General features: G+C 43.9%; 2 protein-coding genes across 3 annotated transcripts; both read left to right on the top strand.

The window, feature by feature from the left end:
* Nucleotides 1–918: 918 nt before the first annotated feature.
* Nucleotides 919–2301, top strand: LOC133923829 (BTB/POZ and MATH domain-containing protein 1-like). The gene has a single exon (XM_062369101.1). It carries the CDS (start codon nt 1071–1073, stop codon nt 2157–2159), a length of 1089 nt encoding a protein of 362 aa, XP_062225085.1. The 5' UTR covers nt 919–1070; the 3' UTR covers nt 2160–2301.
* Nucleotides 2302–10256: 7955 nt separating this feature from the next.
* On the top strand, nt 10257–13754 carry LOC133923828 (BTB/POZ and MATH domain-containing protein 2-like). Of its 2 annotated transcripts, none has more exons than XM_062369099.1 (2): nt 10257–11577; nt 13355–13754. In XM_062369099.1, the coding sequence occupies exons 1-2, from the start codon at nt 10506–10508 to the stop codon at nt 13423–13425; spliced, it is 1143 nt and encodes a 380-aa protein (XP_062225083.1). In that variant the 5' UTR covers nt 10257–10505; the 3' UTR covers nt 13426–13754. The 2 variants fall into 2 exon arrangements, with proteins under 2 accessions (XP_062225083.1, XP_062225082.1); XM_062369098.1 differs by lacking the exon at nt 13355–13754 and adding an exon at nt 12727–13229.
* Nucleotides 13755–14059: the final 305 nt, after the last annotated feature.

Raw genomic sequence — 14059 nt, 5'->3', positions numbered from 1 at the left:
CAGATCCGGATGACTGCGAGCTGCTAATTGAAGATGGTTTGGGTTGATATTGCGCTTAAACGCATGAGATTGAGATAATGTCTTTCATCTCATCTTTTTGAAAAATGGCGTCGATCGACCCAAGTTTGTTGATCACTTTTCGTCTTTTTGGAATAGTGTGTCATTGTGATGTCAATCATTTCATCCTTTTATTTGTTCTGAATAATGTGTGATTTGCATTTGTGTGATGTTCTTAACCTTTGTGATATGTAAATATCTGTGTTTTGTGTTATGAATAATGTGTGATCGATGTTATGAACAAAGTGTGATCGATGCATGGTCTGAACAATGTATTTAATTTGAGAATCGTAAAGGTTTTTTTAAATCCGCCTGTGACAATTAACACAGATGAGTTCGAACAAAACATGTCTGTAACTCTTAGTACTCACAGATGGGTTTAAACAAATACTATATGTGACTCTTACTACGCATAGACGATTATCTAGAAAATCCGTCTTTGTTGTATTACAGATGGTTCTGCAACCGTCTGTAACAAGTTCGATATCACAAACACTTTTGCAGAGACGGAATCTATAATAATCTATGATAGAGTTTAAAATCCGTCTGTAAATACCCATTCTAGGGCAGTGGAACAATGATTGAAACGTATAACCCTCTCGGGCCGCATGCCATTTATTTATAGAACTGATCAAAGTTGGTTTAAATCATGTAGAAGATTTTGTTACATACTTCTATTATATTCCAAGTCAGATTTATTCAAAGAAATCCTATCCTAGAAATAAAACGAGATATATCTAGAATACAAGAGATCTGCTTAGAGATAGAAAGAGATAAACAAACTTAGAAAGAGATAAATAAACTCTAACAATATACATGCAAGTTGAACTCTCCAAGATCAGACTAGGATACGTATATGACTCTGGTTAGGAAACCTACTTTGTTTATGACTCTTTTTCCTTTTTCAAAAGAATAGCTTAACTCAACATAACCCTAGCTATAAGGGTGGTAGAGGCAAAGCCACAACCAAGCCTTCCACGCGCGAGAGAGAGATAGAGAGAGAGGAATCTGCCATGCCGTCCACTGCCGCCGGTGGCAAGCTAGAGCGGTCCGCCTCCGCCATCATTGCAGACGCCACCAGCGGACACCACATTCTCAAAATCGACGGATACTCCCGTACCAAGGGGACCCCTACCGGAAAGTTTGTCAAGTCCCATCCTTTCACTGTGGGCGATCATTGCTGGTGCATCTTTTATTATCCCAATGGCGACGAGTCGGAGTCGGCAGATTACATATCACTTTTTCTTTTTCTTAATGAAAGTGTCACCAAGGCGGTGAAGGCGCAATATCGCTTCCGTTTTGTCGACGACGTGGAGGAGCAAACTCTGTTGTTGAAATCAGAAGACATACGCGACTTCGAGAGCAACCGCGGTTGGGGACAGGCAAGGTTCATCAAAAGGGAAGCTTTGGAGAAGTCCAAGCATCTCAAGGATGATTCTTTCATGGTCCGCTGCGACGTCACCATCATCAACAAGATCCACACAGAGGAGATACCGATGGCTGAGGCCGCCACCGTCCCGACCTTCGTCTCCGTGCCCCCGTCCGACTTGCACCAACACCTCGGCGACCTCCTCCAGACCAACAAGGGCGCTGATGTGGTGTTCGAGGTCGGCGGTGAGACATTCGCGGCGCACCGGTGCGTGCTCGGGGCCCGGTCGCCGGTCTTCAGCGCGGAGCTCTTTGGCACGATGAAGGAGAGTTGCGCTGCAGGTGCCGTCCGCATAGACGACATGGAGGCGCCTGTTTTCAAGGCGCTGCTCTGCTTCATCTACACCGACTCATTGCCGGAGATGAACAAAGAGGACGAAGCTGCCATGTCCCAGCATCTGCTTGTTGCTGCCGACAGGTACAACTTGGAGAGGCTAAAGCTGATTTGCGAACACAAACTATGCAGGTGCATAGAAGCGAGCACTCTGGCGACTATCTTGGCGTTAGCTGAGCAGCATCACTGCCACGGGCTGAAGAAGGCATGCTTCAACTATCTCAGCTCTCCAGTAAACCTGACGGCGGTCCTTGCAAGCGACGGCATCGAGTACCTGAATAGAAGCTGCCCTTCTGTTATAAAGGAGTTGATCGCCAAGCTTGCCCTTCTGCAAAAGTAGTTTCGTTTTTCTCTCCATCTGTTATGTTTTTCTCTCCCTGTTTCCATGTTAGTATTTCATTGCACATCTAAGTCCTAAGTTGCTAGTACTTTGTTATCAGATAGTTTTTTATTATCTAACTGCATCTCCAAGGCGCCTGCAACCTCTGTGCTCTGTGTCGCTTACGTGTGGTCGCCGCATGGAAGGAGTGTGTAGTGTAGATGGCTGTTTGGTTTCTTCCAATATCTGATGGATGGACTGTCCTTCGAGATAATGAATGGTAGAAGCAGGTAGGCCGCGTGTAAACATGTTGTGAGGCTCACAGGGCATGGTAAAGGGCAGCCCCTCACCCTTCTATACTGCGCTAGTGCAAAAGATGTTGTAAATCAACTCACCGAATTCACTCAATCGCTCAACACTCAAGAATTCGCTCGCTCCTGAACTCTGAAGTATACAGCCTGTTGCCGGCAATACGCACTACAGTAATTTCGAGGATTCAGGCTCAGAAGTTTTTGGTGCTGCGCCCGAACATCGCAGCATTTTCTTGTGATCTTTATTCCTTTAAATAGACAAACGAAGTACTGGCCATTGAGGCCGATGTACCCGCCATGATCTCCACGACTTATGCCATCCCACACGCCCGATCAAGCCGCGCATGTGCTAATTGAAGATTCGGTAAAACAAACTGACTCTGACTGAACTCTAATAGCCTAAGACTCAACAGACCCGACTAGAATCCTGGAAAAAGAGAGGAAGGAGACCGAGATATATGTAAGAATTAAACCCTGTCAATCACCCCCCTTAATTAGGATTTTATCCATGTACTGTGCCCAATATAAATGTGTCGGTCCAGCTACATTACCGAATAGAGGTGTAACAGTACCGAGAATTTCAGATCAGAGAGGAGACTAATCTAGGGTTAGAGTTTCGAGGAGAAACTTTTTAGGGATACTTTCATATTCATTCTGTGAACCTATCCATGAAATGAAGATTAAATTTCGTAAGTTTTCCTCTATGTTCTTAGTGTTTGCCATTTCACGTTGATTTTCGATGGATCGTTTGATCGTCGTAATTTGTCTTAGTTTGATTCATCCAAAATCATCCTAGAACATCAAGGTAATCTTCTAAAAAGTTTGATTGATCAAATTTTCATAATTTTTGCACAGTTACCAATTTAGTGTTTAATCTATTTTCGTCACCATCTGTTACAGTCTTCTTACAAATTTCATAACTCCAAATCCAGAGATCTGATTGACTTGATTCTTATTGAAATGGTTTCAAATGATTGTCTAGTTTCTACAGTAAAATTGAGTGCAATCGTACGGTCGGATTATTTCTCTAAATTATTTTTAGTGACATGATAGCAGTCTATCCCAAATTGATTTCAAGATTAAATTGAATATTTGATCGGGGTGATTTAATTTTTGAATTTAGCTTCAGCAATCATTCACCCCTTTAATTGAGTATTTTACGCGTAATCGATCCTACATCCAGAAAAGTGGACACGTTGCATGAAGAGACTACTCCTGCTGCTGCTGCTGCAGAGAGGCCATCGTCTCCGCGGTGGTTTGCTACTTTCAGTCCAGGCAGCAGCGGCAGCTCAACATGCAGCCGAAGATATAGCTTGCCGTTCCTTGCCACGTAGGCCCTGGTGTAACGAATTGGATCTTTGATTATTTGTTCATATTATAGTTTGTTAGACAAGATTAAATAGTTTGACCGACCCGGCCTCCTGCAGCTCCCACCATCAGTTACGACAGATAGTCTTGATTAGTTATTGTTTTAACCATTACGATCAGTTAGTATCGGCATCAACGTGTAATCAATCAATCAACCTATTGCGTGGGATTACTCCGCCCTCACAGTTGAAATTTAATGTAATTTTGACTTTTTTAGTAATTCTAGTTCAGGGGGTTTGCTTTGCTGAAATTAAGGTTAAGCTTCTGGGCTTATAATTAACATGTTTTTCTCATTTCTCACAACACATTGACATAGGTCAGGAACACATATGCGCAGACATTTGGGGACAATCCTAACCTAAAAATTCCAGCGCTACTTCATTCTTTCAAAACGGTTTCAAATTCTCAGTTCAAATCTAAATTCAATCAGCCCGAATTGTCCAACTTCAATCCTACCTGCTTAGTTTCATCAAACGAAGATCATCGATACATTTAGCGCGCTAAATCAGTCAGGCACATAGATTCCATGCGTCAGAAGGGAAATGCGACACATGTCAGAAAGATTTCGAATGAAGTATTTGGACTGAAAGCGGAATAACTCACGCCATAATTTGGTATAAGTGTGTCCCTTCCATATCTCAACAACCGATTTATTGAAACAAATATCCGGGAGATAAGGTAGAGGCCTGATGGGATACCGGTAATCCACGGCACGTATTCCGTGATGTGCGGCAGCACATGATGACATGGACCTTACCAATTTGCTGCAGTACATTAACTTTGTCTGCTGTGCACCAAACACTTGCAGCTTTGAGACACGCAGCTAAAAGTTGAGTTTTGTTACGAAGATCCGAAGTTCCTGTTCTGCAGTTGCACGCGACGCGAGCAGCTCAACTCGAGTGTAACTGATCGAGACGGCCTATAGAGCTCATTAATGGTCTGATGTAAACTTTTTTGTTAATTTTTTAAAAAGATTTTCTCATAATTTTATTCTCAAAAGTTGTGACCTAAACTTTTTCTCAAAACTTTTTCCTCAAAAGTTTGAGCGCTAAAAGTTTTCACAGAAAAGTTTTTTAAGAAAACTTTCCAATAAAGGGAAGACGGGGGAGGCAAAAAGTTTCCGAAAAAGAAAAGGTGGGGGCTGTCGGGGTGGTTTGTGTGGATGGCTACTTGCGCACGTTGATTAGTAGTGTCCGTGAAGATCGATGAAGCCATCTTGGCTGCTGGGCTCAAAAAGGAAACTTGAGGGTGTTAATCTTGGTATGGTTGGTGCAGAAAGAAGCTAAACTAACCAAGGATCTGATGAACTAGAATAGGTGAGAGGAATGAACATTGCATTGCCTCGATCTACTCGAAGTTCCCGATAGCCTGTGGCAACGCCGGGAGCAATGCAGTTGCCGTGTTCTGTTCATATTTTTCTCTTATACTATCACAAAGATTTGTTATGATAATATTGTTATGGTAAGCAATGGGTAATATAGGTCTTATAGGTATATGCAAAAAAAATCAAATACAAATTGCGCAATCTACAATTGTAAAGTTTTCCATGTACTTTAGGTAGGAGAAATCTGAGCAGGCTCCATTTGCTGAGACTTAGAAATAGCAGCGAGCATTCAAGAAAAATCTGTGTTTGTCTACCTGCCAAATAAATATGATTCAATTATAAACCATGATCGAAATCAAGCACCGATATTTTCGTCAAGACACATGACATGATCGCATAGCAATACTCCTGAGTATACCTGGGAGCCCTTCCCGTAAGCCCCATTCAATTTTTGGTATAGAAGAGAAGAAGGGGAGGAGAAGGAAGAGAAAATAGAGAGAGTGCCCCTACATGGTGGATCTAGAACCGTTACTGTGTGTCAATACTGTTTTCTTTCAATAGCCCACAGAAAGAACTAAACATGGCCAAATGGGCCGTTCGTGCCGACCCGGCACGGGCCCACTCGGCACGGCCCAAACGGTCCATCTACAGTAACGGGCCGTGCCGTGCCGGGCCGGCCCGGCCACGATTTCGGCCCGATCGGCCCGACGGGCCGAAATAGATGAAAAAAATATAAAAAAATGAAAAAATATAAAAAATATATAGAAAATAGATAAAAAAAAATATAAAAAATAGATAAAATATTAAAAAATAGCTAAAAATTAAATAAATATATATATATAATAGAAAATACGTGCCGTGCCGGCCCGTCGTGCCGCACGCTCGGCCCAGGCACGGCCCGTGACCTCATGCCGTGCCTGGGCCGTGCCTACAGTGTCGTGCCTCGGGCTAGCCCAGTAGGCACGGCCCATTTGGAAGTCTTTAGAAAGAACAACGATTTTTCGATCTGCGTCTGGCGACGACATGAGTTGATTGATCGATGTGCCCGCTGGCTTCGCTCCTCCACGCACTGCTCAGGCACTGGGGTAGGATGGGTGCATGCATGCGCTTCCTGCCTGCGAGGATCCAGGGGCCCCAAGCCTTCGCCATTATTGTCATGCGTGCATGAACGGACCCGTGCTCCTGCTAGTCAGCCAGCGGTGATGACAACGGACAATGACTAATTATTTTGATGATTTTTGCTGAATTATTAACGAAGGAACCGGTTAGATTAGAGTTGTGACGGTGGAGGTATGGCCTCAGAAGGGTGAAAGAGGAGCGTTAGGCATTTTCTTGGGATTTTTTGGAGGCTCCTGGTATTTTCTGGAATTTATCTAGATTTTTTAGTATTTTTTAGGAATTAAAGAAACACTTAAAGGATTAAATTATATTATTAAAAAAACTCATTTAATAAGAACCTTTTTTAGTTTTATGTTTTTTTCTAAAGAAAAAGGAAATTATTGCGCAAGCTGATGTCAGCATAGGAATTTAGAGAAAATAAGAAAAAGAAAAGCTGACGTTGCGCTAACTAGGCTAGTGGTGTTGACGTAGGTGTGCCACGTGGGACAAAAACGTCCACTGCCACCCTGACGTGGATCAAGAGATGCTGACAGGGCTTCAGCCGAAGGGGGTATCCACGATCTAATCGTAGCCGTTGTTGTGAGATCGGATGGTTGGGAAGCTGTCTAAGTAGGTCGAATTATCTTTTCTGTCATACTAATCAAGCGATTCGCTGCCACTTTTTGTGAAAATTTTGAAACAAACTTTTAGCAAACAGATGGGCCTATACTGCTAGATTCGGTTTGCTTTTTCAGCTTTGGCAACAGAGTGATTATCCCAAAGTTGAGTCTGTGAAGGGGGAGGTTGCCAGTATGTAAAATATGAAACAAGATCACAAGTCCTCCTTAATGATGTGCCAGAATACCTAGTAGAACTCTGCTAGAAACCCATCAGAGTTGGTGGCTTTATTGTGTTCTATTTGGAACACTGCATCATGTACCTCCTTTTTGTAAGAGAGGTGTCGTAAGAAACTCGTTCTTAGCGTTAGACACCTGGGGAATGAAATCTCTATGGGATTCTAGCATCATGTGTACGATAACATTTTGACATATATTTGCACCGTACATGTATACGTATATAACATCATACACTAAAAAAAGGAAAGAAAAAGAAAAGGAGCAAACGAGCTCAATTTTCCTTCACGGCCCACCTATCTTTCCTTTTCCCTCCTTCCCCTTCCTTTTCTCCAAGTCCGAGCTCAATGGCCCAAGGTCAACCTGCTCTCCTCTCTTTTCATATGGCCTGGTCAGGCTGGCCCGTTTGGACCTCTCCTTTGCGCCAGCCCAGGATGGCCCGTGCTCTTCCCTCCTTTTTCTTAACGATGAGACGACGATGGCGATGATTCCCACGGCGGTGCGCTTGTCGGAGTTGGCGGAAAATCTCATTGTGGCGGCAAAGGAGGTCCGACGAGCAGCAGTAGAGCTCCCAGGGGCCATGGCGAGTTCATTGGGTGTACATGTCAACATTGGGGCGGTTTGGAGCGGCTCTGCGATGGCTAGGGGTGGTAGAGGTTCATCAGAGAGAGGCGGAGATGGCGATGCGCGGCTCGGTGGTCAATCATGAGCGGTGGGAAAACATCCTGGGGTGATGGCAATTCTGTTTGGGGGACGTGTTGGTGTCGGAGAGTAGAGAGGTGGACTGGCAGCGGCGAGGGGTGCGACGGTGGCTGGAGCTGGCGGTAGAGCTTCTCGGCGGTGCTCTCGCTGGGGAGAGCGAGGGGAAATGAGGCGGGGGTGCTTGTAGTGCTAGGGGGAGGGTCTCGAGGGCCTTTTATAGCTCAGGGTCTCGGAATCGACGTCGATTAGGGTGCAGCAGCTAGTGGTTCCGGAGGAGCAAGGAGAAGAAGAATCGGGAGACTCCGGTCCTATCCGACGGTGGTGGTGATGGTGGCTGCGAGGTGGTGGTGCTAGAGTCAATGTGGTGGCGGGTAGGCATGTCAACGGGGAAAATTCCTGCGGGGAATGGGTAACCATCCCCGTCCCCGACTGGGAGAAATTTCCCCGTCCCTGCTCGCGGGGAAAAAAAATTCTCCCATCCCCACCCCCGCACGGGGAATGGGTACCCGACGGGGTCCCCGTCCCCGCTATCAAGAAGGAATTTTGGGCTGGGCCGATTGGAGTTAGGTAGAAATTTTTGAGCTGGGCCGATTGAAGTTAAATAAGCCCAGCGCAATAAAAATAAAACTTAATATTTGGGGCCTCGCGGGGAAACGGGGACGGGGGATGGGGAACCATCCCCGCCCCCGCCACACCCAATGGGGGGAAGGGGATTTTTTCCCGTTAAACTCCCTGTGGGGGAAAAATGATCCCATCTCCGTCCCCTAATAGGGGAATTCTCCGTCGGGGAATGGGGAACGGGCCCCGTTGACATGGGGATGGTGAAGACGGGCAGAGCGGTGCGGATGCGGCGGTGGCAGATGCGGCTTTGCTAGGAGGAAGAAGAAGAATTGGGACACTTTATACTCACTCGATCTCCTTCGTTGCTGGCTTGATTGGACGGCTCACGTTTTGATGCTGACGTTGCTCAACGCCTGTTGAGAGAATGGACGGCATTTACTATATATAGATATGCTCGATTCAATGAAGGTGGCAATCAACAGAATGAGAAGCCACGAATAATTCCATTGGCGACCAGCGATTGCAGTCTGGCAATGCGAACAAGGCCCTAGCTAGTATTTACTGAACTGAGACCGAACCGATTGCCTATACAGCAGGAGCGTATGTGTAGATGGCTGTTTGGTTTCTTCCAATATCTCATGGATGGACGGTCCTTTGAGATATGAATGGTAGAAGCAGGTACGCCGCGTGTAAACATGTTGTGAGGATCACAGGGCATGGTAAAGGGCAGCCCCTCCCCCTATACTGCACTAGTGACACGATATGATGCGACAAACTAGACCACATCGACACGCTTTAATTTGAGACTCAATAAAGAGAGAATGCTATTTATTCACTACGTAACTCGTGCAAAGAGAGGCCATGGCAAAGTTGAGCTCAACGGCGACTGCTCCTCCCCAACGGCGAGTGAGGCTTGGTCGGGCAGCTCCAATGGATCGCTTTCGGGGTCTAAAATACTGTCGTGAAGAAATTTTTGTTTTCTTTAGCGTTTCAACAATTTTGCTTTACGGTTCTTTCACGACGGGTTTTCAGGTTTATTCTCTTCAGGACGAGATTTTCTCTCCTTTCGTTTCGCGATTCCTTTCGAAGGAAAACTGTCGGAGATGAGAAAAAATAAAAAAATGAGAAAAAAAATCAGAAAAGGAACGAAACCAAGAAAATATAATTGGGAATGATCAAATACAAACGACGACTATAGAAACCACCAGAGAGGCCAAATAATAAAGGAACGATACTGTCGGAAGAAAAGAAGAATCATACTCCATCAATAAAGAAAAGGACTCGGTGCCGAAAGAAGAAAAGGAACCGCCGAAAGCATACAATAAAGAACATAAAGTAATTAAGTGCGCCGTGGAAAGTATGCATTTCCGCGAATCCTTTGCCTTAATTAAAGAACCAAATCCTCAAAGAGGCTACGCTATTTGTCTCAAACGATACGAAGATGTACTGCTTTCTGCTATAGCCTACATATAGTACCATGAGTCTATAGCTTAGGGATGTTGGACAATAGCAAAACAATAAAATTATTATCGGTATAACAGCTTTATGTTGAGCTATATAGTTATACGAAAATGATACCACTTTTGACAAAAATACAACAACTTCTTTCATGCGTGTGCTATTCAGAGTAATATATATATATGCTTGGGCGTTAGAGTTTGCTACAGAAAGGTAAAAGCAAGGGAAGTTGCATGGAAGGTATGTCAAAGATTAGAGATCTCGCTATGCAGATATTCGCAAAAAGTAGATAGCGATCTAACAACAACTATGTGGCGGATGATTTTCCTTTTATCATATAGTTTGTTTCATTTTAGCAGATTTTTGAAATAATGATGTAATAATAAACTAGGCCGTGTGTACTTCACTGTATAAGATGCTGAAAACTCTTATCCACTATCTTAAAAAAATGAGTATGGCTATATACGTGCCAAATAATTATTGCTACAGTATTTGAAGCAGAGGGCGAAGGAAGCCAGCGAGCTGAGGTGCGTGGCCTTTGACTCATCTCCTTCCCCCTCCTTTTCCAGTCTTCTCCGATCCATTCCGCGGCCCAGCACAGAAGCCAAGCTATAAGGGTGGTAGAGGCAAAGCCACGACCAAGCCCTCCGCGCGAGCGAGCGAGAGAGAGATAGAGAGAGAGGACTCTGCCATGGCGTCCACTGCCGCCGGTGGCAAGCTAGAGCGGTCCGCCTCCGCCATCATTGCAGACGCCACCAGCGGACACCACATTCTAAAGATCGACGGCTACTCCCGCACAAAGGGGACCCCTACTGGAGAGTTTATCAAGTCCCACCCTTTCACTATGGGCGATCATTGCTGGTGCATCCAATATTATCCCAGTGGCAAGGACTCGGAGTCCGCAGATTATATATCACTTTTTGTTTTTCTTAATGAAAGTGTCACCAAGGCGGTGAAGGCGCAATTCAAGCTCCGCTTCGTCGACGAGGCGGAGGAGCAAACTCTGTCGTTGACATCAGAAGAGATACGCAACTTCGAGAGCTACAGAGGTTGGGGGCAACCAAGGTTCATCGAAAGGGAAGCTTTGGAGAGGTCCAAGCATCTCAAGGATGATTCTTTCATGGTCCGCTGCGACGTCATCATCATAAACGAGATCCGCACAGAGGAGATATCGATGGCTGAGGCCGCCACCATCCCGGCCTTCGTCTCCGTGCCCCCGTCCGACTTGCACCAACACCTCGGCGACCTCCTCCAGACCGAGAAGGGCGCTGATGTGGTGTTCGAGGTCGGAGGCGAGACATTCGCGGCCCACCGGTGCGTGCTCGGGGCCCGGTCGCCAGTCTTCAGCGCGGAACTCTATGGTGCAATGAAGGAGAGTCACGCTGCAGGTGCCGTCCGCATAGACGACATGGAGGCGCATGTCTTCAAGGCGCTGCTCTGCTTCATCTACACCGACTCATTGCCAGAGATGAACAAAGCGGACGAAGCTGCCATGTCCCAGCATCTGCTTGTTGCTGCCGACAGGTACAACTTGGAGAGGCTAAAGCTGATTTGCGAACACAAACTATGCAAGTGCATAGAAGCGAGCACTCTGTCAACTATCTTGGCGTTAGCTGAGCAGCATCACTGCCACGGGCTGAAGAAGGCATGCTTCAACTTTCTCAGCTCTCCAGAAAACCTGACGGCTGTCCTTGCAAGCGACGGCATTGAGTACCTGAATAGAAGCTGCCCTTCTGTTATAAAGGAGTTGATCGCCAAGCTTGGTACGTAAATTCACTGATACTTCTGTTTCAGCAGTTTGTTGTCACTGTTTTCCAGAATTTTGTTATCAGGTTTTCTCTAGTATTCTAGCTAGTATATGATGCCAATATGACTCTATATGTACTGTAAGTCCTAATAAGTAGCTCCATGCAAAAGTAGTTTCGTTTCTTTCTCTCTGTTATGTTGTGCCATTGCAAGTCTACAGCTCTACCAATTAATCTGGAATGACTTTTTTATTATCGCATTGGACACAAGATCTCTGTTTCGTAAGGAAAAGGCAAAATACTGAAAAAGATATTTGGCTGTTTTCATGTACTACTAAGTTGCTAGTACTTTGTTATCAGATAGTTTTGTGTTATCTAACTGCATCTCCAAGGCGCTGCAACCTCTCTGCTCTGTCTGTTTGGACTACTTGTCATCAGTTTACTGTAGCAATTATTGTATAATTTTAAATATTTGTAAATTTTTTATGAAAAAACGTAAGATCAAAATTACTATAGTAAAAAAGCTAGTGATAAGTAAACGAAACGGAGGTAGTGGTTTTTTTTGGGAACTCTGTTTGTACTAGCTATTCGCTGGCCTGCCTGCCTGGCTTTCTCTTTGCAAAACGGGCCAGATTTGTTTGGTCCAGCTTATTATGGGCTTAACTTGGGCTTATTTGATGTATTTTGTGATCTTGCGAACTTTCTTTATTTATACATTTTTTAATTTAAAATTTTGAAAAATTATAAGGCCATTTTAGGAATTTATAAAAATAGATATCTTTCGTCCGTTCAATGGGCGAGAAGCACGCACCGAACGAGCGAGAGGTTTAGAAATCATAAAAATATCGTGTTACAATGCTCTCAATCTTCAAAACACTATCAAAATAGTCATGAAAGATTTAAAAAAATCAAAGGTGTAGCGGATGCTATCATTTAGCTATCCACAAATTCTCAAACAAAAATATGAAAATTTTTAGGGATGGTGAAATTTATCTTTTTTTTATTTCTCAATATACAAGTAATTATTTTAGTTGAAAATTTTTAAATTCTAGATCATAGCATTCTTTACACCATATTTTTTTCAGAATTTTTTATAACTATTTCAATAGTGTTTTAAGGTTGAGAGCATTTTTAAACTTATTGTCCATCTATGGGCATGTTGTCTAGGCTATTGCCAGACGGGCAACAATATGTGCCGGTGTAGATTATTGTCAGACTTCGGCGAGGCTTCAGCGTGGGTGTTGGGCTGGCTAGGCCTGATGTATAGTATATTTTAATACTCCATTGTGGGAAGATGGCCGGACCTCAATCAGTTTGGTGCCGCCGCGGTCAGATGTTTCGGGATCGAGATCTCGATGACGTGGTCAGAGCTCGCTGTGGACACAGATTGCTGCAACACTTTTTTATGTTGCTCATGTTATTTTTGGATGTTGCGGTGATACTTTTTTCATATTTTTTTTTGATATTGTAGGAATTCTTTTTCCATGTTGGTAATATTATTTTTTGATGTTGCACCAATACTTTTTACATGTTGCAATTTTTTGATGTTGCAACAATACTTTTTTCAACTAAAAATGATGTAGTTCAATAAAATTTGTTGCAAATGTGGTTCTCCATTGTTGCATACATAGTGGAAAATGTTGCAATGCCTTGAGCCCATTATATTAGGTAAGTTACTATGAATTTGGATCTTGTGTTGAATTTGGATCTTGTGTTGCAAGCGGTTTAAACAGATTTTGCAAACGTGCTATTTAAATGTTGTGTCCGATCTTGCTCCTAATTTGATGATTTTTAGGGCAACAATTGAGAGAGGAGACACACAAATGGATGATTTTTGTAGTGGGCACTCGTTTTTTGCGGACATGAGACATCTTTTTTGCCTTAATTTATGTTGTTGGGGTGCTAGGGATATAGCTCTAGCCGTCGGGCCACTCCTCAAGCTCGCCCCTATTGGATGTTGCATGAAACAAAATATTTTATTGCAGTGGGATTTTTTCACATCACATCTAATGGCAACGAGACTATGAAGCTTGTCAGATAGTAAGTACATCAGAGGAGCATCTAGGCGCTAGCAGCACCCCAAGAAAAATGATTGTACCCTAGCTAGCTAAGAGCCCAAGAATTGGAGGACATGTTTGGTTTACTTTGTCACCCTTGCCTACCTTTGCGGATGGGAAAGGAAAGCTTTTGCCTATTTTTGTTGAGTATGCTGAGTCATATCCGATTTCACTGATTCTATATAAACCATTTTTCAAAACTGGCAACATATAATAGCACAAGTACTGTCCCATTTAGATTCTGTTTGGCACACACGATCTTTTTCTTCATATTCCCGCGGGAATTGAATTACCTCATTTGAAATCATCCAAAAGCAATTAAGCAAGCAAACAGAGTTCGTACACATAAACAGAGGTCCAAACCGGAATGTTTGTAACAACGAAAAATTACACATGCATATTGACGCATTGGGTCCACAGGCCAAAGATCGTTTGTAGCTGCT

Source organism: Phragmites australis, chromosome 7 (assembly GCF_958298935.1).
Source record: "Phragmites australis chromosome 7, lpPhrAust1.1, whole genome shotgun sequence".
Classification (NCBI taxonomy): domain Eukaryota; kingdom Viridiplantae; phylum Streptophyta; class Magnoliopsida; order Poales; family Poaceae; genus Phragmites; species Phragmites australis.
Note: the sequence above shows the minus strand (reverse complement) of the source record. Positions and strands in the feature narration are given on the sequence as shown.

Bases quoted from the DNA above. Each gene is read 5' to 3' on its own strand.
- LOC133923829 (XM_062369101.1), top strand. From the start codon at position 1,071: ATGCCGTCCACTGCCGCCGGTGGCAAGCTAGAGCGGTCCGCCTCCGCC.
- LOC133923828 (XM_062369098.1), top strand. From the start codon at position 10,506: ATGGCGTCCACTGCCGCCGGTGGCAAGCTAGAGCGGTCCGCCTCCGCC. The intron at 11,578-12,726 runs GTACGTAAATTC...CATGTTGTCTAG, and splicing joins GGAGTTGATCGCCAAGCTTG to GCTATTGCCAGACGGGCAAC.